The 26,251-nt window shown below is 52.6% G+C and overlaps 1 protein-coding gene across 1 annotated transcript; it reads left to right on the top strand.

The window, feature by feature from the left end:
* The first annotated feature begins 792 nt into the window (after nucleotides 1-792).
* On the top strand, nucleotides 793-10,364 carry TBC1D10C (TBC1 domain family member 10C). Its single transcript, XM_056801214.1, has 10 exons — nucleotides 793-1,284; nucleotides 1,437-1,612; nucleotides 2,630-2,729; nucleotides 5,652-5,759; nucleotides 6,073-6,179; nucleotides 6,390-6,504; nucleotides 6,798-6,863; nucleotides 6,976-7,165; nucleotides 9,153-9,307; nucleotides 9,412-10,364. The coding sequence occupies exons 2-10, from the start codon at nucleotides 1,455-1,457 to the stop codon at nucleotides 9,754-9,756; spliced, it is 1,344 nt and encodes a 447-aa protein (XP_056657192.1). The 5' UTR covers nucleotides 793-1,284; nucleotides 1,437-1,454; the 3' UTR covers nucleotides 9,757-10,364.
* Nucleotides 10,365-26,251: the final 15,887 nt, after the last annotated feature.

Genomic DNA, 26,251 nt, shown 5'->3' with positions numbered 1-26,251 from the left:
GGGCAGGGCCAAGACCAGGAAGTGACAGGAAGTGGGGCGGGGCCTGGGAGGAGACTGCGAAAGAAGAAGGAAAGGGACCGCGAGGTGGCGCTTGGCGCACAGCGCTGGACTTCGTGCTGGCGAGATGAGGCTTTGAATCCTACCTTAGACGCTTCCAAGATGCTATTGGGCCCAGGCAAATCTCAAGTTCTGCCTGCCTTCTTCCCCCATCTGTAAAATGGGGATGTCAGTTTTCTATCCACTTCAGAGCGCTACGGAAATGCTAGCTGGGATGGGGATGAAGATCATCTCGGGGAGGTCAAGGGGAAGGTCCGAAGGCCAAGGGGTGGGGTCTGAAGAAGAGGGACCTAAAGTGGGATAGGTGGGCCTGGAAGGAAAGAGGCCCAGTGGGGAGTCTGGGGTGCTCCCCCACATGCTATCATCCCCATTCACCTATAAGGAAACAGACTCAGACAGGCGACACCAGCATCTCTGAGCTGGAAGAGATCCCTGACTGAGTCAACAGGAATCAAGGGGGTGACCGGCCTCTGCCTGAGTTCCCCAGCTCTCTAGGGCCACCTCAACTTGGCCCTTTACAGCATTTCCCCAGAACAGGCCCTCCTCCCTGGGACTCACCCTTCCAACAGTCTCTCCTCCATGCTGACTGCCCTCCTCTGGCTCTCCAGAGCACTGGATGGTGGGACCCTCCCTGTGGAGGTCTGGAGCCAGGCTTGGCTGGACCAGCCCCCATTGAGAAAGCCAGGTGCCAGGTACTGGAGATCTCATTCAGGACACCCTGGCTTTGACAGCCAATGTCATGGGAGTACAGGATTCAGACCTGGATCTCATGTACACAGGGAGAAACTGAGTCCTCCAGTGTCGAGGCTTTCCTCAAGATCCCCTCCCCCCAGTTAAAGTCTGGAGCTTCTGACTTCAAACTAGTCTTCTGTAGACCCCCACCCAGTGAGGAGGGAAGATGAATCTGCCTCTCCTGCATAAGTGATACAGAAACATCTTGAATAAGCCAGCACAGGGTGGCAGGGGAGGGCAGCTCTTTGGATATCAGGGGGATAGCAAGTAGGGAGAGCCCAGCAATCCCTGTAGGGTAGAAAGCAAGGGTAGGCAAGAGCTGAGCCCTGTCAGGAGTGTAGGAGGCTGTGCTGGAGCAGAATAGGGTCCCCCACCCCCACTGCAGGGGCCACCCAGCTTCATCTGGGGCTAAGGAGGAAATGATTCTGGGGAGGAAGTGAGAGAGCCAGAGAGGAGAGGTGAGGGGCTGAGCAAAGGAGCAGCAAACTATCTGAGGTGAGTCAGGTCTGCCCCCAGAAAGGAGCCCAGGGCTGGACTTGCAGGATGCTGGGCACAGCTGAGCTGAGCCTGGCGTGAGGGGTAGGGGTGGAGGTGGCCCCGGATGCCAGGCTTTGGTACAGGTGACACTGGCTGTTGATTCTTTGCAGGAAGGGGGCAGGCTGGCCATGGCTGCCGCCCTAGGGGAGGACCTAGCCGTGGCCCCTGACATCCAGGACGACTCTAGCTCCCTTGGTTCAGACTCGGAGCTCAATGGTCCAGGGCCCTTCCGAAGGGCCGATCGCTACGGCTTTATTGGGGGCAGTGCCAACTCCTCAGAAGCAGGGTGAGTTGGGTAGGGGGTGCTGAGGGGAGTAGCAAAGTCAGCCTCCTGGGGAAGGGAATACTTTGGGGATCCAGACTGGGTTAGGTCGCATGTGATTCATTTGAGCTTCAGAGGTTGCCTGTAATTCAATAAACCTTTCTCAGAGCCCAGGAGGTACAGAGCTTAGATCTTGGGGCTACGAGAGGGAATGGGGGGAAAGTCTAGGTAGGACATGAGACAAAGGAAGCTGGGAAGGGAGGGGAGCAGCAGACTTGGAGTCAAGAGGCCACAGGACCCTGGAGTGTTCCAGGGCCCTCTAGTCTGGCCCCCTCACTTTCCGGGTGAGGAGGAGACCAAGGATGAGAGAGAGGAGAGGACTTCTTTAGCCTCAGTGTCCTATCTGTAAAATGAACAGTTTGGACTTTAGGGTGAGCCAAACACTAGGTCTTCTCTAATCTGTCCCTCTTTGAGGAAGGTGCCAGCTTCAGAACAGGGAAGGCATGGCCAGCTCAGAGCATCAGGCAAAGCGTGACACTGGATGAATAAGGGAGATGGGCTTAGGGCTGGGCATGGGTATTGGCCCTAGCCGGTAAGATGGGTGAAGGGTTCTTGGGGAGAATAGCCATGGCACCCAGCACCCCCTCTCTGTGCTTGGCAAAGTCCTAGAACTCCCATGAGGTATGGGCCAGGGAGACTCCTCTGTGGAATGGGCACCGTCAGGTCTGAAGTGGGCCAGAGACAAAGACAAGCTGCTGCCTACCTCCTAGCCCAGCTCCGTGTGCTGCTGGTCCCTGAGCCTTTAGCTCCCCAGAGCTGAGCTCTCTTGGCCTCTGTTCTGGGCAGGCCTAGCAGGGAGGGGGAACTGGGCCATGTCCCCTCCCTCTTCCAACCACACTCTAAGCCACATCCTTCCCATTCTGGTGACAACAAGAGAGGCTCGGTGTAGGGGCACCCCTCCCCCTGGGAAGGTGGCCTGTCTGCAGACAGAAGGGGCAGTGATGACCACTGGGGGGGCCTTGTCCTCTCTGACCCCTTTAGCCCAGGGCAGCCCCCGTTGGAACTCATCCGGCAGCGAGAAATGAAGTGGGTGGAGATGACATCTCACTGGGAGAAGACCATGTCCAGGAGGGCCAAGAAGGTGAGGGCCCCAACAGGGATGGGACAGGAGGGAAAGCTGGACTTCCACCTGATTCAGTGAACAAATAGTAGATGCCAACTGTGTGCTGGGCCCTGGGAATAGGAAGTGGAACAGACATCTGGAACGTCACTGGAATCCAGAGCTCCAGACCTGTGCCACTGGGTCGTTGCCACCTCAGGCTCTTGGAGAGCTGCCTAGAGCCCACCGGTCTATTGCAGACATGGGCCTTGAACCCAGCTGGCCTTAGTAAACACCCACTATGTGCCAGGCACGGTACCAAGCTCCGGGATAGCAGGGAAGGCAAGAAGAGGCCCTGCCCCCCGGAAACTGCCAGTCTGAACGGGAGACAAGAAGCAAAGGCTCCCTCCAGACAGGATCAACAGGAAAAGATGAGCAGAGGGAAGGCCAGCTTGGGAGAGGCTTCCTGGAGAAGCGCAGATTTTGGCTGGGACTTGAAGGAAGCCAGAGAAGTCAGTGGGTGGTGGAGTGAGAAGGGAAAGCATGGGGGTGGCCAGAGAAAACTCTTTGAGCCCATAGGTGGAGCTGGCAAAAGCTGCTGACCCAGGTGGTGGCTCTGGGATACCGAGGAGCCCAGGAGAGGAATCCATGAGCTGGTGAAGGGAGATGAGAGAAAGGGAGGCGCTGAGGGGCCTGGGTGGGGTGGTGGAAGGATGGCACATCCAGGGGCAGATACCCAGCAGGAAGTCGGGGACGTGGGTCTGGGGACAATCAGGAGACAGATTCTGGGGGGCTCTCCAGATCGAACAGAAGAATTGGACCCAGGGGAGCAGAGGAGCCCACTGTGAGGGCATGCAGAGAGAGAAGCAAAGGCCCTGAGCCCAGAAATGCCAAGAAGCTGGAGAAAGATAGGCCAGCCCAGAGCCCTGGTGGGAAGCCTGAGGGAGGAGCCAGAGGCTTGGAGGGAGTCAGAGAGTGAAGAAAGGTGGAGCAGAGGCCAATGTAGAGAAAAGGGCACTGACTTCAGCGAGGAAGGGAAAGTCCTGTGTGCAGAGGAGTGTGAGCAGGGCCCGGCACCTTGTCCCTGGGAGGCTGGTAGTGAGATAGGGGAGGGGAGATTGGGATGGGGGGAAGGCTGGTGTGTGTTTCTCTTTAAGGAGGCCAAGAAAACAGGGAGAGAGAGAGATACAGAGAGACAGAGAGAGAGAGGGAAGGAAAGAAAAAGACAGAGATTGGGAGAGAGAGACAGAGAGAGGGAGGAAGAGAGAGGGAGGGAGGGAGAGACAGAGAAAAGGAGAGACAGAGAGAGAGAGGGAGGGAGGGAGAGACAAAGAAAAGGAGAGACAGAGAGAGACAGAGAGAGAGAGGGAGGGAAAGAAAGAGACAGAGATTGGGAGAGAGAGACAGAGAGAGGGAGGGAGGGAGAGACAGAGAAAAGGAGAGACAGAGAGAGAGAGGGAGGGAAAGAAAGAGACAGAGATTGGGAGAGAGAGACAGAGAGAGGGAGGGAGGGAGAGACAGAGAAAAGGAGAGACAGAGACAGAGAGAGAGAGGGAGGGAAAGAAAGAGACAGATTGGGAGAGAGAGACAGAGAAAGGGAGAGGGAGACAGAGACAGAGTTAGAGACATGAGAATGGGCTAGGTGAGGGGACAAGACCCCAGGGGGTGCAGGAAAGGGTGAGATCTCTGACCCAGACCCAAAGGAGGGCTTGACCTCTTCAAAGACAATTGGTGGCTGGATGGTTTCTCAGATTCTGGAGCAAAGACTGCAGGGAATGGAGAAGCGGGTGGAGGAGGGGAGAAGAGGGAGCGCATGAAGATGGCCTGTTTTTTCAGGCGTTGAGAGGGTTTGGCGGGAAGCTCAGGAGTTCCATTTTGGACATGCTGAGTTTAAGACGCCTCCTCGACGCCCAGCTGGAGATGTGAGATTGGAGAGCAGCAGAGGCTGACCCAGTAAAGGAGACGGAGAAGAGCGGTCTGGGAGGCAGGAGGAGAAGCAGGAGACGGGGGTCTCTGAAAACCTGCAGAGAAGAGAGCAGGGGGGAAGCTGTAGGAAGGTCGGAGAATGAGAACCGAGGAAAGGGTTTGGCGTCGGTAGCTTGAGAGAGCCTCAGTGGAGGGATGAGATTGGGAGCTGGACTGTAAGAGGTGAAGAGGAGTGTGGCAGGGGCAGTGACGTGGCTCACTGGGTAGAATCAGGCCTGGAGCCCCCCTCCGGGTCCTGGATTCCAATCTGGCTTCAGATACTTCCCAGCTGGGTGACCTTGGGCAAGTCCCATAACCCCCATGGCCTAGCCCTTCCCGCTCTTCTGCTCTGGAAGCAGTGCTTAGTATGGATGCTGAAGTGGAAGGGAAGGGCTTAAGAAAAGAGGAGGGGAGCAGGAGCTCTTGGAATAGAGGATACGGGAAGTTTTCCTGAAAGCAGGGGCTCTGGGGGCCAGAAGGAGGTGGGGGCCGTCGCTGTAGGGGCTTCAGGAGAGAAGAGAAGGTTAGGCTGAAGGCAGTCAATCCTGGAAAAAGGATTGCTTTGCCCCGAGGTAGGGAACAGGGGTGTGTGTGTGTGTGTGTGTGTGTGTGTGTGTGTGTGTCCCCGGGAAGTTTGACAAATGGTAAATCTCATCCAGGGCTTCAACCCTTCTCACTCTCACCCAAACTGGAAGCTCTGGATCCCGATTGCCATCATCCAGCCTCTGTTTCTAGAGCTTTATTGAGGCCTTTTTGCCTTAAAAGCACCTACTGGGTGCAGAGAACTCCCACAAGACCCCGACTCGGAGGATCCTCACATCCAGCTTTTCGGAAGGCAGCCGAGAGGTGTAGACGCAGTTCCAAGGATGTGTTCCAGCCGGGGCCTTCCGAAGCCCCTGGTTTAACCCAAGGAAGACGGATGTTTTTTGCGGTGGGCCGGGTGGGTGCCCGGTGCCCATCTGGGGCCTCCTGGGCTAAGGGTGGCATCACTCCCTGCAGGTAAAGATTCAGTGCCGCAAAGGGATCCCATCTGCCCTTCGTGCCCGCTGCTGGCCCCTGCTGTGTGGGGCCCAAGCCCGGCAGCAGCAAAACCCCAGCACCTACCAGGTGAGGCTCCAAGCCATCTCCCTGCAGCCTTCTCTCCCGCCCCTCCTCCTCTTCCTCCTCCTGCTCTGAGTTAGCAAGTCCCAAGGGAAGAAGCAGGAGGGCCAGGGCCCAACAGGAGGGGGAGGGGGGCGACCTGCTTCGGGTCCCTCCCCCAGCTCCCCGCGCCCCCCCCCATCCAAGTTGAGCCCAGCCTGGGAGCAGGAGCCCCTCGGAGGATCCCTGAAGGGCCCCCACCACGGGGAGGGGAGGCCGAAGTTCTGCCCCAAGCGCTGCTGGGCCTCCCTCCCATCTGCCTGCCCTTGCTTAACCCCAGGAACTGCTCTCAGCCCCCGGGGACCCTCAGTGGCTGGAGGCCATCAGGAGAGACCTGCATCGGCAGTTCCCCCTTCATGAAATGTTCCTGTCGCCCCAGGGTCATGGGTAAGAGAGGCCGGAGCCGTTGGGGGGGCCGAGGAACTGGGGGAAGGCCCGCAGAGGCCCAGAGCAGGACCCGGCTTTGCCCCGATCCCAGAACTTGGGGGTGGTAGAGCCCATCCGGTCCCAGGCCTCTGCCTTGGGGCTGCCGTCGTCTCTGTTGGGCCCCCTCGAGGGGCAGGGCCCGGGGTCTCCTGATGGGGTCTCCTCACACAGGCAGCAGGGCCTCCTGAACGTGCTCAAGGCCTATACCCTGTACCGGCCTGAACAGGGCTACTGCCAGGCCCAGGGGCCTGTGGCCGCTGTCCTGCTCATGCAGATGCCTCCTGAGGTGAGAGACATTCGGACCCTGAGCCGGGGCCCTTGGGGAGGCGTCAGAGGCCCCAGGGACCCTCTTCCTCTCCGAAGGCCCGATAGCCCATCCCCAATCCCAGGCCTGAGGAGCCCCCTCCCCCAGCCCTGAGGAGCCCCTCTCCCAGCCCTGAGGAGCCCCTCCCCCTGCCAAACTGGTAAAGGAAGAATCCCCCACAATGATGCTGGGGGGGGCGGCTCTCGGTGCCCCGGGGGGCCCCTACTCTCCCTGGTGCTTTTGGCCTCTCCCCACCTCATCTCCTGCCCCCACAGGAGGCTTTCTGGTGTCTGGTGCAGATCTGCGAGTTCTACCTGCCCGGCTACTACGGGCCCCACATGGTGAGTGACCCCGTCTCCTGGGGGGTCCCTGGGGAGCCGTGTGGGGCAGACAGGCCGGGGAGGGGGAGGGGGAGGGGCCCGGCCCTCACCGCCCCTTTCTGGGCCGCTCCAGGAGGCCATCCGGCTGGATGCGGAGGTGTTCTCGGCCCTGCTGGGCAGGCTGTGTCCTCGGATCCACAAGCACCTCCACCAGCAGGGCGTGGGGCCCCTCCTCTACCTGCCCGAGTGGTTCCTGTGCCTCTTTGCCCGCTCCCTGCCCTTCGCCACCGTCCTGCGCATCTGGGACGCCTTCTTCAGCGAGGGTGAGTGGGGCGGAGCGGGCAGCCCCCCCCCAGGGCCGTCCCTCCTCCAGGCTCCGCGTTGTTCCGCCTGGCCCAAGCCCGGGTTCTCCTGACAGGTCGGCGGAGGCTGGTGCAGGAGGCCCTCCAGCTCTGCCTCGTACCACAAATGGTCCTCCGTGTGGGCCATCCTCTGGGCAAGGGCTTGGAGTCGGGAGACCCCCTGCCGGCTGTCTCGGGGCTGCCTCCCCCTGCGCCAAGCGAGGGATGCTTTTAGGGCCTTCCCAGCCCCAAAGGCCTGTCCTGGGCAGCAAGAAAAGGTCCAAAAGTCTGGGAAAAGGCGCTCCTTACCTGCAAGGCTCTCATCATCTAATGAGGGAGGGGACAAAAACAGGAGCCCCACTAACTCCCCTCAGGGCATCGAAGGAAGCAGAGAAGGGCTCACCTGAGCAGCCAGGGAAGGCTTCCTGGAAGAGGCAGCATGGAGCCAAGCGTGGAGAGCAGGCAGGAGCGAGGCAAGGAGAGCTTAGACTTAGAGTTAGAACAGACCTTAGGGATCCTTTGATCCGATTGCCTCCTTTCACAGAGGAGGGAAACTGAGTCTCAGAGGACGAGCCAGGGTTCAACATGGCCCAGAGATGAAGAGGCAGCACTGGCATCTGAACTCAGGACTCGGTCCTTATCCAGGGTAGCAGGCAACCTCTCATGAGCAAAACAAGGCTAGAAGGCCAGATGGGTTGGCCTGGAGAGGCAAGGAGCCTTCTGGGGAGGCCACTGTTGCAGTGGTGCTGGTGAGGAGCACTGAAGGCCTAAACCAGGATGGCGAGAAGGACAGTCCAGGGGAATGCTGGGGAGGGAGCTGGACCTGCCTGGATACAGGTGGAAGGAGGAACCTGGAGGAGGAGGTGGAGGGCAGTGCCCACTGCGCCAGGGAAGCTGGGGGAGGGGCAGCTTCCGGGGCTTGGGGGGAGGGCTCAGATTTGAGGGGCCAGCAGGAAGCCCCGGCAGCCTTGTCTGGGCTGTGGCTGGTGAGGAAGAAGAGGCGAGTTCAGCCTGAGATGGTGGTGAAGGGCCCTGCCTCGCCCTCCCCTGCCCCCTTTCCCCTGCACCCCCTCCTCTCTCCTCCCCTGCCCCCTTTCCCCTGCACCCCCTCCTCTCTGTTCCAGACTCTCCCCCCCTTCTCCTCTCCTCCCCCCAGGTCAGAGAGATGAGGTGAGGCCAGCCTTGGAGGAGGGTCTCCGGCGTTGTGCCCAGGATCTGTCCTCAGTGACGTGAGCCCATTTAGCAGGGTCTTAGAAGAGGCAGAGAGGGCAGGCTCCTCCCAGTTGTGGGTGACACACCCGGGGGCCAGGAGGAGCTAATGTTCCGGGTGAAGGCCAGGATCCAAAAGAAGACCTTCAAGAGGCAGACATGATGGTCCCAACCCAACACGAGGAAGTCGAGTATCCATAAATGTAAAGTCTGACCCTTGGGTCCAAAAATTCAGCCTCACGAGTACCCGCTGAGGGAGGTACAATGAACCGGCCGTTTGTATGGAAAGGGTCTGGGGGTCTTAGCGGACCACAAGAGCAATGTGACTTATTATAGGGCAGTCAACAACGTGATCGTGACCTCAGGCTGCTTGGGCAACATAAACGGGTCAAAGCCCGGCCTTGGCGTCCTGCCTCCATCAGGCTGCGTTCAGGGAATTGGGTTCAGTTGGCTTAGTGGAGGCTCGGGAAGGCCGCTGGCAAACTGAGAGTGTCTGTGGAGGGCGGCCAGTGGGCCTGGAGTCCGTGGCCCAGGGGGCTCGTGGCAGTAGGTGGAGATGTTGAGACGAGAAGAGAAGGGAGCCTCAGGGAGGCCCGGGAGCCTCCCCCAGCTCCAAAAGTCCCAAAGGCAGGATGAGGTGAGCCAAGACCCTGAGGAGTGGAGGCCTCCCCGAGGACTGGGCCTCGCCACAGGTGGGGAGCTTCTGGCTGGGGGGAGGGGCTGCCTCTGAGGCCCTTTTCGGCTCTGGCCGTCTCTCTAGGAGTGAAGGTCTTGTTCCGGGTGGGCCTGACCTTAGTCCGCCTTGCCTTGGGCACCGCTGAGCAGCGCAGGGCCTGCCCGGGGCTGCTGGAGACACTCGAGATGCTGCGTTCCATCCCGCCAGCCCAGCTGCAGGAAGACCCGTTCATGGCCCAGGTGGGTGGCAGCCCTGAGCCCCAGTCCCAGAGGCAGAGGCTTGGCTGGCATCCTCTGCCTGCCATGCCCTCCCGTGCCCGCCCCTCAACGAGCCGTCCCCACAGGTTCACGCGGTGGCCGTCTCGGAGCGAGACCTGCGACGAGAGAGCCTCACCCAGCTCGCCAAGCTCCAGAAAACTGACCCAGAGCTACAACTGAGGCCCAAAGACCGCCTGCCCGGGGCGCCCGCCATCTTCGAGGCCCAGCAGCTGGCCGCAGCCTCGAAGGCGCCAGGCCGGGAGGTGCCCCGGATTGTGGTGCAGCCCCCTGAGGAGGTGCGTCCTCGAAGGAAGCCGCAGACGAGGGGCAAGACCTTCCACGGGATGCTGACTCGGCACCGGGGCCTGCAGGCCGAGGGACCGTCCAGGACCCACCGGGCCTCCTCCTCCTTCCTGGACACCCGGTTCTGAGAGACCTGCCTGGGGCAGCCCCAGGGGAGGAGTGTGGAACTGTGGGCTGCGACTCCGGCCTCTCCTGTGTCCTTCTTGGACCTCAGTGGGCCTGGTGCCCTCCCAGGTCTCTTTCATCGCTCTCTCCAGGATGTAATGAGTGACATGGGGAGGATTTGAGCCTGAACTCCCCTGTGGTGGTGCTGGGGGTCTCCCTGCTTCTCTGCCCCCACCTGCCACATTTCTCTGACCCTCATGACCCCCCCGGCCGCCCCCCACTCACCCCAGGAATCCATCAGCCAGCATGTTCTGCTGGCTCCCACTTGTATTTTCAGCCCTGAGCACCTCGTGGGACCTGGCCCAGAGTCGGGCTCTCAGGCAGGTGATTCAGCTGTTAAAAGTGGCCTGAGCTAGACCAAATCCTGGGGGACACAATGAAATTCTGGGGTCCCACCCTGCGGTCTCCACAGCCAGCCAGCCAGAGTCACAGAGAGAGGCGGGCCTGGTCCTGCCTCCACCAGAAGAGGGGCTGACCAGGTCAGCCCCCAAACAGGCCGGCGGAAGTGGGGCTTCGGGGGGCCAGGGGGCCCCCACAGGGGCTTAATAAAGGCGGATCCGTCCCATCTCCTGAATTGTGGTCGTTTTCTCCTCTGGGAAAAGAAGGCGGATCTCGTCTGGGGTGCTCAGGAATCTCCTCAAACTCTTCCTGTCCAGGGAGCCCGTCCCCTGCTCATAGGCCCCCGCCAGGGTGCACCTGGGCTTACTAACGGCAGCCTGCCGGCCCCAGAGGTCTGCAGGGCCAAGCGGGAAGGGGCTTTCCCCAGCGGCCACCAGGAGCACCACATCATTCCTGGGTGCCCGGGGGCGCAGCCCTGGCCTTGGGGGCAGGAGACCCGGGTTCCAGGCCAGCCTCAGAGCCTCCGCCGCTCTCCAGCTCTCGGGGCCTTTATGAAGCGAGGGGGCAGGACTGGCCGCTCGGGAAGGGCCCTGCTTGTTCCCGCTGTTGGCAGGACGACCCCACCTGCTCTGGGGGCCCCTCACTGCCTCCGAGGCTGGCATCTCCTGCTGGCTCCAGATGGAGGCCTCCAAGCGGCCCCTCTCCTCCCACCAGGCCTGGCCGACAGGAGCAGGAGGGGGATTCTGCTCGAGGCTCCTATGCCCCCCCTTCCCAGGAAGCCAAGGTTGAACAGAGGCCCAGTGTGTGAAAGACAAAGGAGAAAGGCCCAAAGGCTCCCCCTCCTCCACAGCCCCCACCCCCATCCCCAGAGCCTCCTGGGAGCTCAGAGCCTGGCCAGCTGGGGGGAGGGGGCACCCCCCGGCAAAGTGGCCCACTCTATGCTCACCGGCTGCCTTCTGCCCCCTCCCACCGGCCCCCACCTCAGCCCTTCCTCTCCCGCCTGTCATGGAAACCATCCCCCAACTCACTCCCTAATTGCTACCTGGGCCCACCGGGCCTCATTAGGGCTCCTCCGGCCTTCGTTGTTGCTGGGTACTAGCTGTTGCCAAGGCAATGAAGCGGGTTCCTTGGAGACCCCCCTTCCCTTGCCATCTACACTCCCCAGTGTCTTCACCACCCCCAGGCCAGCCAGGCTGGAGGAAGGGGACAAGCGGGGAAACTGAGACCCAGCCAGTGACACAATGGAGCCAACAGGTGAAGCCAGGTGTCCCTCGATTGCCAGACACCTGGCTCTGCCCGCTGGAGGATGGAGGGACTCCTGAGCCCCACCCAGACCCCAAGCAGGAAGGGTGAGGCCGGCCTGGGCAGAGCCCAAGTCCTCCGTCCACTTTCCCACTTCCCACAATGCAAACAAGTCTCCAGGCCAAAGGTTTGGGCCGGGCTGGGTTGGGCCTCCAGCGGAGGGAGAGCCTGGGGGGGGCAGGGCAGAGGGAGCCGCCCAGGCTCAGAGAGACCCCCCACTCCAGGCGCCCGGAACTAGGCGGCGTGACTGCCACCATGCAGAGGGCCGCCGGCGACGCTGTCAAGCAACAGAGAAACCAGTGACTAGAGGCTGGTCAGCAAAGAGAAGGCAGGCAGGAAGGGCAGCCGAGCCCCGCGTGCTCTGGCTGGGCGGCTGCCTGTGCCCTCCCTGGTCAGCCGGGGACCGCCCGGTGCCTGAGCCCTGCAGGGCTGTCCTAGGTGGAGAAGGGCTCACCTCGGAAAGCCAGTGGGTTGGAGCAGAAAAGAATAATGATAATAAGGAGAGAATCCCGGCACCACGGTCTAATAGTCTCTTGTATCTGCAGAATGCTTTCTGCTTGGGCAAAGCAACTTAACCCCTTTCATCCTCACAATGACCTGGTAATAGTTCCATTTTTACAGATGAGGAAACTGAGGCCCAGGGACTAGTCACATTCCAGATCCTACGGCTCAAGCCTGCAGCAAGATTTGAACTTGGATCTTCCTGACTCCATGTGCAGGATTCTATCCATTGCGGGTCCTGAGAGTCAGGAAGACGTGGATTCAACTTCTGCCTCACTCACTTACCAGCTGTGTGACCCTGGTCAAGTCACTAAAATTCTCTGGACCTCAGTTTCCTCATCTGTAAAATGGACCCAATGGCCTCTGAGCTCCCTCCTAACTAAAGTTCTGTGAGCCCCTGAACCTGCTCCAAGGAGTTCACCCAACAAGTCAAAGCCTTTCCTATACCATTCCAGATGTCAGGGGGGGACCTTCATGAATGATCCCTCCCCCATGGCCTCTCTGCCTCAACTCCTTTTCCAGTCTCTAATGCCCTGGAGGAGCTTAAACAGGAAGAATGCCCAGGGGCACCTGTACCCCCTGTCTGGCCCAGCTCAGAGTGATGGGTTGTTTCCTGCATGAGAAAGGAAGCTGCATGAAGGCAAGAATTGCCTTTCCATTTGGTTCTTGCCCCATCATAAAGGCTCAGGCTAATAGGGACAACACTGATTCCTTTTGGTCTCAGAGGACAAGACTAGAACAAGGGAGGCTGTTACCAGGAGGCAGACTCTCACCTAATTTAGGGAAATTTTTCTAAACAATCAGAGATATGTAACAAAGGAATAGGCTGTTTTGTAAGGTAGTGAGTTCCCCATCTCTGGTGATATTCAAACAAAGTCAGATGGCTTATATCTGGCAAGCTGCCCAGGAGATTATTTTAAATAAGCATTTAATTTTATTCATTTAATTAATTAATTTAGAGTATTTTTCCGTGGTTCCATGATTCATATTCTTTCCCTCCCCTCTCCCCACCCCCTCCCATAGCCAAGGAGCAATTCCTCTAGGTTTTGCATGTGTCATTGTTCAGGACCCATTTCCATATTATTGATAATAATTGCACTAGGGTGATCACTTAGAGTCTACATCCCCAGTCATATCCCCATCGACCCATGTGACCAAGCACTTGTTTTTCTTCTGTGTTTCTGCTCCCACAGTTCTTTCTCTGGCTGTGGAGAGCGTTCATTCTTTCTGATAAGTTGCTCCAAATTGTCCTGGATCCCTGGAGAAGTCCATTACCTTCGATTGTGCCACAGTGTGTCAGTCTCTGTGTACAATGTTCTCCTGGTTCTGCTCCTTTCGCTCTGCATCAGTTCCTGGAGGTTGTTCCAGGTCACATGGAATCCCTCCAGTTCATTATTCCTTTGAGCACAATAGTATTCCATCACCAACAGATACCACAATGTGTTCAGCCATTCTCCAATTGAAGGGCAGCCCCTCATTTTCCAGTTTTTGGCCACCCCAAAGAGCACAGCTATGAATATTCTTGTACATGTATTTTTCCTTATTATCTCTTTGGGGTACAAACCCAGCAGTGCTATGGCTGGATCAAAGGGCAGACGGTCATTTAAAGCCTTTTTGCCCAGGAGATCTTTGATCGGCCTCAGGCCACCAATTCCCAGGTTCCTAACTTGTTCCTGGCCCTGGGAAATGCTGATTTTTTTTATGGGTCTCCCAGGTCCAACCTTGCCCCAGGCCTCAGGGAAAATTGGCCTAGTCTCTTCAGCTAGGAGGAAGGGCTGGATCAGCTACACACAGGAGTTTATGGGATTGTGGGCTCCAGGTTGGAAAGGGCCAGGAGAATGAGCCCTAACCCTAACCTTATCCAGCGCTTTTCAGAGAGGGAAACTGAGAGGTTCAGTAAATTGTCTCAGGTCCCACCGCTGCTAATAGTAGAGCCAGAATTTGATCCAGGGACGTCCAGACTGTCTATTTGTGCCCCCTTCCTATGACTGGACTGGAGAGGATGCCATTATAAAGGTCCACAGACAAGTTGGACAAACTTTTTCCCATGGCAAAGCCATTGGTCCCTGTGGACGTTGGGTCTTTCACCAGAGCCACGGGAGCTGTTTGGTCCTGGGCAACAATTCCAGTTCACAGAACTGAGATGTTCCCACGGCTGGTACCACAGGAAGGTCATGGGTTCCCTAAACAACCCTTTGTTCCTTTTGTCTTTAACTATCATGGGGGGAGGGGCGATGGATGGCCCCCATCAAATTGGCTACAACCTGTATCAGTGACCTTTGAGGAATTTAAAGAACTCAGTTGATTTTCACAGGTCTTTGGAAGCATTTTTAGGTACCTCAGAGAGCCACCGCCTCCCACAGACCCTTCACCTACCCATAACTTGTTGTGGCAAGAGATGAGGGTCCATTAAGTGGTAGTAAATATCTGGGGGACAAAGGGCAGTGCACCTGCACCATTCCATTCCCTACCTCCACATTTATCTGTGCTAGAGCACAGCCTAGAAATGCCAAGGATGGGACCCAGAAATGCATGCCTTTTATGGCTATCACAGCTCATCCCTGTGGAGGAAGGATTTCCCAAGGGGCTTGGGGACCCCCGGCCAGTTCTATGTTTGTAACTCTTCAGCATGCTCTCCCCTTCCCCCAGGATGGCTTAGCTTGTGTTATTCCACCCATATTGGTACACAACCACTATACTTGCCACATAGACAAGTCCACAGTCAGGAATCTGTGTTCTCAGTGGCGTTCTAGACCCAAGAGGTTGAGGCCAACTTTAATAACCTCTTCTTCAGCAGTACAGAGGTTTTTCTGTCAAACTTTGGAAGGGTGACCATGAGAGACTCTGTTAGAAACATCTCAGCTGAGGTTGAAAGATCGACTCAAGACAGCTTAGGCCATCGCCCCAACTCCGAAAGCCACCTCGTACCTGCAGGAAGAGACTGATTCCTCTGCAAAAACAGTTCTACAACAACAGTGGCTGGCCCTCAGCACACTCATAGCCACATCACATCCATCGGGAGGTATGTGTGCCTTTATTCATCAGTCTTGTTGTTCTTACGTAAATTGGTCTGAGAAATCATGACAAACATTCAGGAGCTTCAGAAGATTTTCACTGACACACAGCAAGTGGCTGTAGAGACTTGTGGGGCTCCTGATAGTCACCAGCAGACCCTCTCGTGGCTGCAGGGAACTGGACTGCTTGTTACTATCATCAAATGGGCTCTTCTAGTTTGGGAAATTGTGGAACTCTTCAGAACCTGTATTAGCTGCTAAACTACAGTTTATAACAAGCTTTTTTACCAGGTGAAAAAATGATGGACACTCACACTGTGGAGCATGGCCAAGTCAGAGAGCAAATAGAACTCCCTTCTGAGTGAGAAATCCTTATTTTTTGTCCCTGTTTGACCGACCCATTATCAAATGGGATATGCAATCAGAATTTCTGTTTTTTTTAATTGTTCTTCTCTGTATTTCCAACAGGAAATTTGAAATGTTTTTCTTCTTCCTTTTTTCTTTTTACTGGAGCATATGGAATCAGTATTCATGTTTGAATTTTGAAGGATGTTTCCAAGGTCTATTAGCCCCAATACCTATATGAACCCAAAAGCTTTAGACTATGGAAACCTGCCATCAATTGTTAAGTGTCATGGAACTTTAACTAAAATTTCTGTCTGATTCCAGAAGAAGGGATTACTAGGGAGCCAGTGCACAGTGCAAAGAAGCATGAGGTCAAGGAGACCAGCAATTCCTGTGGGAGTGAGGAGGATCTATGCCACAACAGAGGACTGGTTTAGGGGTTCCAGGAAGTGGTTATTTGGCAAACCCAGAGGCTGAACTTCCCTGTGCCACATTCCTACAAGTATATTCATTTGGCTTTTGTTTTGACTCCCCATTCCCTGAGGCTGAAGGAAAATCAAACCAGGGAATAATATTTCCCTTTTACCTCAGACTTTTGTCCCCTTTTCTCTTTTATAGTACGGCAATTTTCTGTAGTCCTGGCTGCTGATGGGTGAGTGCAATATTGCTACAATTGTCCTGCATGCTTGTAAACCACTTTAATTGGGCTTTGCTGGTGATTCAGGGACCTGTTATGGTTTTATTTTTACTCGTAATTTTTTACACATGGAATTTTGATGTAAACGTTTATCCAGAATTTAATTTTTTTCTATTCTATTTTTTTTTTTGAGAATCGATTCCTATATCTCATAGCAGAGCCATGTTTCCCAGGGTGATTCTATCTATCTATCTATCTATCTATCTATCTATCTATCTATCTATCTATATCCCTCTATTCTAGCTATATATATATCTATATATATCCCTCTGAAGGGAGGATTGTGTGATTACCCAGAAATCCAAGAAGTAAGATCTTTTAAAGCAACTTCCATTCCCCCATCTTTTTCCTCTCCTACTTTTGATTACAGCCAGTTTCTTAATTTTCACTCTTACACATCTCAGAATCAATACTAAGTATTAGTTCCAAGGCAGAAGATAGCAATAAGAGCTAAGTGGTTGGGGTGAAGTGACTTGCCCAGGGTCACCCAGCTAGGAAGTGTCTGAGGCCAGATTCGAACCCAGATGCACCCATCTCTAAGCCTGGCTCTCCATCCTCTGAGCCCTCTTGCTGCCTCCTTCATCAGAGACAGCCTTTTCAAGACATCATAGGCAGCATTTTCAAGAACTCTCTGTTCCAACCTCCCATCATCTGGCACATGCATCCATGGAAGGCTTCAGTGACAGATGATTCTCCAGACTCTTCTTGGATACATCCAGGGACAGGACACTCATTGCTATGGCAGCTCAGGCCATCCTTGTACACTACCAGGTGTCATCAGAGTCCCCCTTGTACAGGCTGGCCCTCCACTTGTCCCATGCATGGACATTCATTTCCACGTGGGAGCCCTTGCATAAACTGTCCTGGTGCCTGGAGTGCTGTCCCCTGTTGGAATCTGGGCTCCTCCAAGGCCCAGCTCCAGCCTCCCCGGGCCCCGGTACCCCTTGATCCCCCCTGCCGCAATGACTTGGCACTGTTCAGGTACCCCTCTGCCTCCCCCATGCCAACTCCAGGAGGACAGAAATGAGCTTCCTTTCCTCACTGTATTCATCTGGGCTTGGCATATAGGAGGGGCCTAAGAAGTCCCTCTACTATGAAAGAACCCCGATCCAGGGATGGAGAAAGACCCAGCAGCAGTGAGGACCATTCAGGGACGGGTGCAGAGTGATAGGATCATCCAGGAACAGGGGGCAATTGGGGGACAGAGAGAGGAGAAGACTGAGAGCAGGTCAGGTGCCTCCTCTCCCTCCGGGTGGGACTGAAGGCCTTGAGGTGGACTCACAGTCAGGAAGCCCTAAGTTCAAATTTAGCCAGACACCTCCTAGCTGTGGTACAGCCTCAGTTTCTTCATCTGTAAAATGAGATAATAACAGCACATACCTGTACTCACGTGAGGAGGCCCAAGTGTATTATAACAGGTTAATGCACTCTGCAAACCTTCCAGAGCCCCACAAGTGCTAGTTCTTCTGCTTCTTCGCCAGTCACATCTCCCCCAGTGGGTCTTTGGGCAGAGGGTGGCCTAAGAGCCCCCAGCCTCGACTCGGAGCAGTTTCAGCAGAACAGATGGAGGAGCACCTTTCGCTCACCCAGGAGGAGTGAGGTTGGGCTGAAGGCGGCTTGGAACTAGACAGATCCTAAGCCCCAGCCCCTGGCAGGCAGGGATGGAGGTCCCCAGGCCACTCGTGCCAGCATCTAACCTGGGGCTTCACTTCTCGGTGGAGAATTCCAGGGTGAGATTGAGTGTGGGTGTCTCCAGTCCTCTGCCAAACCTCAGTGATGACTTCTCTTCTGTCCTTAAGAGAAGCCTCTGCCTGGCCCCAGGCCTGAAGGTTGGTGGTGCTAGGATCCAAAATGATCCAAAGGACATTTATTAAGTACCTACTGTGTGCTGGGTTCTGTCCTTGATTGGGGAGTTACTAAGACAAAAAAGCCCAAGGAGATTTCATTCTCCACACAGACCCCCAGATCTTCTTTCCCTGCTCCGCAAGCCTCTGCCACCTGTCCTGCACATGACCCAAAGGTGGACCTTTCTGCTCACTTCCTAGAGGAGAACCTTCCTCCAGATCCCCCTAGCCATTCCTCATATTGTAGCAGCTGAGGGCTCTAGAAGATGCTGGCAGAAGAGTGGCTGCTGGCTTCGGGGGGTGGGGGGGTGAGGCCTCGAGAAGGGAAGGCTCAGGGAGAGAACTGCCATCAAGTCTCGGAGGGCCCACCATGAGGAAGAGGGAGCATTTAGATCGTACTCTACAGTTCACAAAATACTTAAAAATATTGTCTCACAGTGTGGGAGAAGAAACGCAGAAGAAAAGCAGATGATTCATCACTTGTCTGTACAGGTAAAGGACTTGGGGCTTTGGTCTTAAAAGATGACTCTATTACCAAGATGAATAATTTGGAAATGGGTTCTGAGGGAAAATATGTGAATAACCCAGTGAAATCACTTGTTGGCTCTGGGAGGGAGGGAGGAAGAGGGGAGGGAGACACCATGGATCATGGAACCCTGAAAAAGTTTTTAAAATTTCAATTAAAAATGTTCAATTAATTAATTTATTTAGAATATTTTCCCATGATTCCATGATTATGTTCTTTCTCTCCCCTCTTCTCTGAGCTGATGAGCAATTTCACTAGGTTTTACATGTATTGTTGTTCAAAACTTATTTCCATATTATTAATATTTGAAATAGAGTGATCATTTAAAGTCCAAATCTGCAATCATATCCCCATTGAACTATGTGATCAATCATGTTTTTCTTCTTCATTTCTGCTCCCACGGTTCTTTCTCTGGATGAGGACAGCGTTCTTTCTCCCAAGTCCCTCAGAATTTCCCTGGGTCATTGCATTGCTGCTAATAGCAAAGGTGTTACATTCAGTTGTGTTACAATGTATCAGTGTCTGTGTACAAAGTTTTCCTGGTTCTGCTCCTCTCACTCTGCATCAGTTCCTGGAGGTCGTCCCAGTTCACATGGAATCCCTCCAGTTCATCATTCCTTTGAACACAATCCATAACCAACAGATATCACAATTTGTTCAGCCATTCCCCAATTGAAGGGCAGCCCCTCATTTTCCAGGTTTTTTTGCCACCACAAAGAGTGCAGCTATGAATATTTTTGTACAAGTCTTTTCCCTTATTATCTCTTTGGGGAACAAGCCCAGCAGTGCTATAGCTGGATCAAAGGACAGACATTCTTTTAGCACCCTTTGGGCATAGTTCCAAATTGCCATCCAGAATGGTTGGATCAATTCACAACTCCACCAGCAGTGCATTAATGTCCCAATTTTGCCTCATCCCCTCCAGCATTCATTACTTTCCTTAGCCAATCTGCTAGGTGTGAGTTGGTACCTCAGAATTGTTTTGATTTGCATCTCTCTGATTATAAGAGATTTAGAGCACTTCTTCATGTGCTTATTGATAGTTTTGATTTCTTTATCTGAAAACTGCCTATTCATGTCCCTTGCCCATTTATCAATTGGAGAATGGCTTGGTTTTTTGTACAATTGATTTAGCTCCTTATAAATTTGAGCAATTAGACCTTTGTCAGAGGCTTTTGTTATGAATATTTTCCCCCAATTTGTTGGCTTCCCTTCTAATTTTGGTTGCATTTGTTTTATTTGTACAAAACCTTTTTAATTTAATGTAATCAAAATTATTCATTTTATACTTTGTAATATTCTCTCTCTTCCCTGGTAAAAATTAAATTAAAAAAAATTTAAAGCTAAAAAACAAGTTTGATTACTTCCAAATGGCCAAAAACAAAATATTTTCTCATATTTCTAGCTGCACTTTTTATGGTGATAAAGAATTGGCTCCTCTCAGCCATGATGATCCAGGACACTTCTGAAGGACTTTTTTTTTTTAACCCTTACCTTTCATCTTAGAATCAATACTGGGTATTAGTTCTACGGCAGAAGAGCAGTAAGGGATAGGCCATCGAGGTTAAGTGACTTGCCCAGGGTCACACAGCTAGGAAGTGTCTAAAGCCAGATTTTAAACCAGGACCTCCTGTTTCTGGGCCCAACTCTTAATCCACCCAGCCACCCAGTTGCTTCCTCTGAAGGACTTCTGACAGGGAATGCTCTCTACCTTCAGGAAAAGATGGATTTAGATCAAATCCGACAATCAGACTGACTTTCACAGCCATGGATTGATGGCTCTATCTCAGGGTTTTCATTTTGTCTGGGTGAGCTCTTCCAACACTGACCAGTACAGAAGTGTTTTGCATGATAATACATGTATAATCCAGATCAAATCATTCACCATTTCCAAGAAGGGGGAGGGAGGGAGATCATTTAGAGCTTATAACTTCAGGAAAATGTAGTAGAATATTGTTATTATATGTAATTGGGAAAATGAAATTTTGTCACATAAAAATAAAATATGCAGGAGGTTCTGGGTTCAAATGTGACCTCAGACACTTCCCAGCTGTGTAACTCTGGGCAAGTCACTTGACCCCCATTGCTAGCCCTTACCTCTTCTGCCTTGGAACCAACACATAGTATCACTTCTAAAACAGGTCAGGGTTTTTAAAAATAAATAAATAAAATAAGACTTTATCTCATTTGATCCTCACAACAGTCTTGGGAGGTAGGTACCATTATTTTCCTAATTTTTCTGATAAGGAAACCAAGGCAGACAGAGGGGATGCACCTTGCCCCAGGGACCTACCTACCTAGTGTCTGAGACTGGATTAGAACCCAGGTCTATCTTCCTGACTCAAGGTCTAAGCCTCTGTCCCTTGTGCCACCTGGCCACCCTAAGGACTGTGAGATTTAAAATGGTTGAGGTCTTAAACTGTAGTGGTTAAAATGGTGGAAGATATAAATTGTGATAGATATAAGAGAGGGTGAGTAAATTTGACTGCAGAAATATGTTTCACTACAGTGTCTTGGGTTTAAAATCAAATATAAGGTGGTCGCCAGGGAAATATTCCCAATTATTCAAATACCCAAGTCAACTGGGTTTTATAGAGATTTTAATTAACAATACAATGAGTAATCAAAGAAAGAGAGAGAGAGTAAGAAAGGAATAAGTATGAAGGGCCTCAAGCCAATATGGCCTAGACCTGAGTCTTAAAAGAGATCAGTCAGTTTTTTATAACTCACCATAAGATCTGTCTAAGTAAGGATTTCTAATGACACCAGGCCAGCAGCATCTCAGCTGCTTTCACCAGCTCCCTCCTCCATCTGAATGTTTCAGAATCAGTCTCCTCAGAATGAGTCTCTCCAATCTGAATGTTTCAGAATCACTCCTCAGCTCTTCCCTGAGCTCTTATTTTTAAGGGCAAAATTTCCTCTGTCACCTCCCCTAAGTCCTTACATCTACCAATCACTGTAGATGTTTCTAAAGGACCGCCCATTCTTAGTCCACACCTAAGAAGGTGTGGATTTTTGAGCAATTCACACCAGGAAAGCTCTGAGTAAGTTTTCCAGTTCTTTGTTCCTTGTAAATTCACAAGTTGCTTGACCTTTATAGGTACTTAGCTTAAGAAAAGTCTGGGTTTCAGTACTTTTCATTGTTCAGAAAAGAGTTTACAACTTTATCTTCCCCTAGGGCAGACCCAAGTAGGTAAAGTAGAATTCTCACATTCCTGCTTTAAGTAGAGTTCACTGCCCAAATGGGGAATGGTCTTAATCCAATCTTATAAAGTAGGGTCTGGGAAATTTTAAGGTTTACAGGACAAACTGGTACTGTTTAGCCCAAGGGCTTAAGGACAGGGGATGGTAACAGGAGAAAAGGGAATCAAAGTTTGAGATCAGGAAAAAGTTAACACTGTCCAAGAATGGAAAGGGCTGCCATGTAAAGTAGGTTTCCCAGCTCTGATGGCCTCTTTGGGGGCATTTCTGCTCCAATGGACTGGAAGCTCTGAGGTGAGCGTTCTTTCAGTGTCTGCCTGTGGAGGGCAGCACCATGGCCAGGGCCTGGGCCAGGTGGAGCAATCAACCTAACTAAGAAAGTGCTCTTGGCTTTCTGCCTGGCAGCTTGGGGAAGTAGGGCGAAGAGATGGGAAGACAAGGAGTAGCAAATGTGAAGATTACAGTTAATTCTCCCCTGATTATAACAATGAAAATACTTAACTCTCCCCTGATTGTGAAGATTAAATTGTCCCCCCTCCCACTATTTTTAGATTTAATCCTCATAAGTGTAAACAGGATACTGAAAAGTTAAGTATGAAGATTGTGAATCTTGAAATCTCTCAGACTTGAGAATGTTAAAAATTTCCCCATCGGTGAATTCTTAATCAGAACAAATTCCCTACTGAGAAACATTCCCCATTTTGATGTGAGAACTTGCCAGGATCAGAAATGGGAGGACCTCTACTCCACCCGTACTTAAGACTGCTTTAGGGGAGAAAACTCCTTGCTAAACAATGAAAGTACTTGGACCCATGCTTATAATAAGGCAAGGAGTTCTTTGAGCCAGGCCTATTTTTAGAATTGATACAATGGGATGCTAGGTACCTAAAAGGGTCGGGCAAGTTTTCTCTTGATGAGATTAGTTGACTCAGCTGTGTTTTCTCTAGTTCAGACTTACTGAGGAGATTGGTCGACACAGCAGCATTTTTTCTGATTCAGACTTAACTGAGGAGATTGGTCGACTTAGCAGGAATTCAGATGGGCAGTCCTTTGGAAAGCGTCTACAGTGATTGGTAGATGTAGGGACTTAGGGGAGGTGACATGGGAGAAAAACCCCTATATAAGAAAAAGCAGAATCTCTTGAGGAGATATATCCTTTTGGAGAAGGAATTCCTTTTGGAGGATCTCTGATGAGGACCGCTTGGGAAGAATCTCTTGAGAGAGGCTCTGGAGAAGGGAAGCTCTTGGAGGACAGTCTCTAAGGAGTTCTTGTTGGAGCTCCTCTAAGGGGACTCTGTCCCTCTGGAGGCTCTGGAGAGAGGCCCTTTGGAACAGTCTCTGGCTGGAAGGCTCTCTGGTGAAGTCAGCTGAGATGAAGCTGGCCTGGTGTCACTAGAATCCTTGTTTAGGCAGACCTTGTGGTGAGTGTTAAAAGACTGACTGACTGATTCTCTCTCTTAAGACTCAGGTCTAGGCCATGTTGGCTTAAGGCTCTTCATATTTATTTCCTTTTTCTCTCTTTCCTTTAATTACTTATTGTATTATTAATTTAAAATCTCTATAAAACCCAGTTGACTTGGGTATATTCATAATTGGGAATATATTCCCTGGTGACCACCTTATATTTGATTTAAAAACCAAGACACTGTAGTGAAACATATTTTCTGCGGTCAAATTTACTCACCCACTCTTATATCTATCACAATTTATAACCTCAACCATTTTAACTCACTACAGTTTATGGGCTTCACTGTTTTAAATCTCACAAGATCTGCCCATTTAGATCTAATCACCAAAGGTGCAAATATCCCACTTAATCATGAAGTGGGAGGTCAGTGACCCACGTGTGCGATAGTGGGTGCCGAATCAGAATCCACTGACTACCTTCTGGGCCGTCCTAGAGCAGAGAGACAGCTGTGATTGGTAGATGTAGAATTAGAGGAAGACAGGAAGTGACAGAAAAGAAGCGTCTTGAAAAGGAGCTGTTACTTCCTGTAAGAGAGTTCTTCAGTTTTTGGAAGTGGAGCCTGGAGGAATTCTTTATGCTTTCGAGTTGAGGCTGGTGAAGAGGGGCAGAAGAATCTGCTGCCTGGACTGACACTTGGTGAGTAAAAGGCTGACTCTTAACTGCTGGATTTTTCTGAAAAACTATTCTCTGGAGAGACCTACTTTTATTTTTTTTTTTTAAATTAAACCCTTACCTTCAGTCTTGGAGTCAGTAGTGTGTATTGGTTCCAAGGCAGAAGAGTGATAAGAGCTAGGCAATGGGGGTGAAGTGACATGCCCAGGGTCACACATCTGGGAAGTGTCTTTGGCCAGATTTGAACCCAGGACCTCCCATCTCTAAGCCTGACTCTCAATCCAATTGAGCCACCCAGTTGCCCCCTGGAGAGACCTACTCTTGAGAGACACTTCCTGGTTCCTCGGTTTAAACTAATTTTCCCTGCCAGGAGGGGCCGGAAGTAAATTACTTGGTTCTCAGGCTGGATATCTTACCTTATCCTCTCTCTGATTTCTTCCTTCACTCTTTCTGCATTTTGTAAATAAAATCTCTTTGGAATTGATTAAATTCCTGATGACCACACTCTTAAGTAATCAAGTCCAACCCTTTAAAAATAACCCTTCCCCTCCCCTTACACAAAGAATGCTCCTTGATTGACTGGCTGGAGCTGGGGTCCTCTGGGGGTCTAGTGAGTCTGGGAAAGCTGAGATATGATCCATTACAACTCCCCATTTTACAGATGAGGGAAATGAGGTGCCAAGTCACACATGTATTAAGTAGAAGATCCAAGATTCAAACCCAGGTCTTGACTTTAATCTAGCCCTGCCTAGGGTATTAATGTCCCAGAGAGCCAGAAATTCCACTGCCCCAAGATGCCTTTGAAAATTCACAGGATTAACAGCTGGAAAGAAACCTCAGAGGCTGCCCTATAGATAAGAAAATGAAGGCTCACATAGCACTGCTGGGTTTGTACCCCAAAGAGATAATAAGGAAAAAGACTTGTACAAGAACATTCATAGCTGCTCTCTGTGGTGGCCAAAAATTGGAAAATGAGGGGATGCCCTTCAATTGGGGAAGGGCAGAACAAATTGTGGTATATGTTGGTGATGGAATACTATTGTGCTCAAGGGAATAATGAACTGGAGGGATTCCATGTGAACTGGGATGACCTCCAGGAACTGATGCAGAGTGAAAGGAGCAGAACCAGGAGAACATTATGCACAGAGATAGATACATTGTAGCACAATTGAATGTAATGAACTTCTCCATTAGTGGCAGTGCAATGACCCTGAACAACCCGGAGGGATCTACAAGAAAGAACACTATCCACATTCAGAGGAAGAACTGTGGGAGTAGAAACACTGAAGAAAAACAACTGCTTCAATACATGAGTCAAGGGGATATGGCTGGGGAGGTAGACTTTACATGAACATCCTAGTGCAAACAACAACATGGAAATAGGTTCTGATCAAGGACACATGTAATACCCAGTGGAATTGCTCATGGGCTATGGGAAGGGGGTGGGGAGGGAAAGAATATGGTTCTTCTAAGCAAGGAATAATGTTCTAAATTGACTAAAAAAAAGAAAGAAAAAGAAGGCTTAAAGAGTATTAAATGGTCAAGGTAAGATTGGAACCCAGATCCTCTGATCCCTAAGACAGGGAGCCTTCCCCTGGGCTCCTCCAGAAATCTGCTCCTCTTTCCCCTGCTTTTTTGAGAGCTGTGATGAGTCCCTAAAAGGAGTCAATTAACCTGCCTTTGCCTGGAGGGGACCTTGGAGACTCTCTAAGGGCAGAATTTCTGTAGACCTGCCTTTGCTTGAGGCCCTTTAGGGAGGGGGCACCCATTGGCTGGTGTTTGGGAGCATTTTTGTGAAGAGCCCCAGAGCCACCCTGCACCCTGTTGGACCCTGGAAGGGAGAGCCACCAGCAGGGAAGTCCTGGCGAGAGGATCGGGCTGTTAGAGCTCGGGCTCCAGCCCATTCTTGGGGAGTGCCTGGCCTGGCCTGGTGACCAGCTCCAGACGGGTCCCACAGACTTTGCCAGCGCTGGGGGGGGGGGGGGGGGGGGCGGGCCGCGGCAGCTGGTCCTCTCCTCTAAGAAAATCCCTGGGTGGGGCCCCGACGACCTTGGGGAGAAGGCGGCTGCGCTGGGGGAGGGGGTGCTCTTTCTCAAAGGGGTGCCCTGGCCCGGGCTGCAGGAGGCGTGGGCTCTAGCCTGGAGCCGCCACCGACCTGCTGGGTGACCGTGTTTGTGCCAGGCTCCCTGAGCTGCCTCTGCGGGCCTCCGGCCAGAACTTGGTTTCCATAGCTGTGCCCCTGGGGAGTGGGAGCCGGCCTCGTCTCTGGGGCTGTGTGACTGCTTGTCCCGAACAATGCGTCTCTGTTTCGGTGGCCTCCTTTGGGGGGAGGGAAGGAAGACGAGGGGAGGGGGACCTGTACCAGCCTCTCCGGGTCGGATCCATCCTCCCTCCCTCCCTCCCTCCCGCCCGCCCGCCCGCCCTCCTCTTCCCTCGGGTTCCGATGGGTCTCTGGCTGCCCAGCGCTGTCTCTCTTTTCTCTCGGACTCCTCACATCTCGGCCTCTCCCGGTGCCCCCCCCCCGCCCCTCCCCCCTCACTTTTCGCTGCTCTCTCGGGATCTTCTCGGTCCAGGTCTCTCTCCCTCCCTTTGCCTCTCAGTCTCTCCCC

This window comes from Monodelphis domestica, chromosome 6 (assembly GCF_027887165.1).
Source record: "Monodelphis domestica isolate mMonDom1 chromosome 6, mMonDom1.pri, whole genome shotgun sequence".
NCBI lineage: Eukaryota > Metazoa > Chordata > Mammalia > Didelphimorphia > Didelphidae > Monodelphis > Monodelphis domestica.
Note: the sequence above shows the minus strand (reverse complement) of the source record. Positions and strands in the feature narration are given on the sequence as shown.

Excerpts from the sequence above, each read along its gene's own strand:
- TBC1D10C (XM_056801214.1), top strand. The coding sequence starts at position 1,455 with ATGGCTGCCGCCCTAGGGGAGGACCTAGCCGTGGCCCCTGACATCCAG. Across the intron at positions 5,760-6,072 it reads AAAACCCCAGCACCTACCAG|GAACTGCTCTCAGCCCCCGG; the intron begins GTGAGGCTCCAA and ends GCTTAACCCCAG. Across the intron at positions 6,864-6,975 it reads GCTACTACGGGCCCCACATG|GAGGCCATCCGGCTGGATGC; the intron begins GTGAGTGACCCC and ends GGGCCGCTCCAG.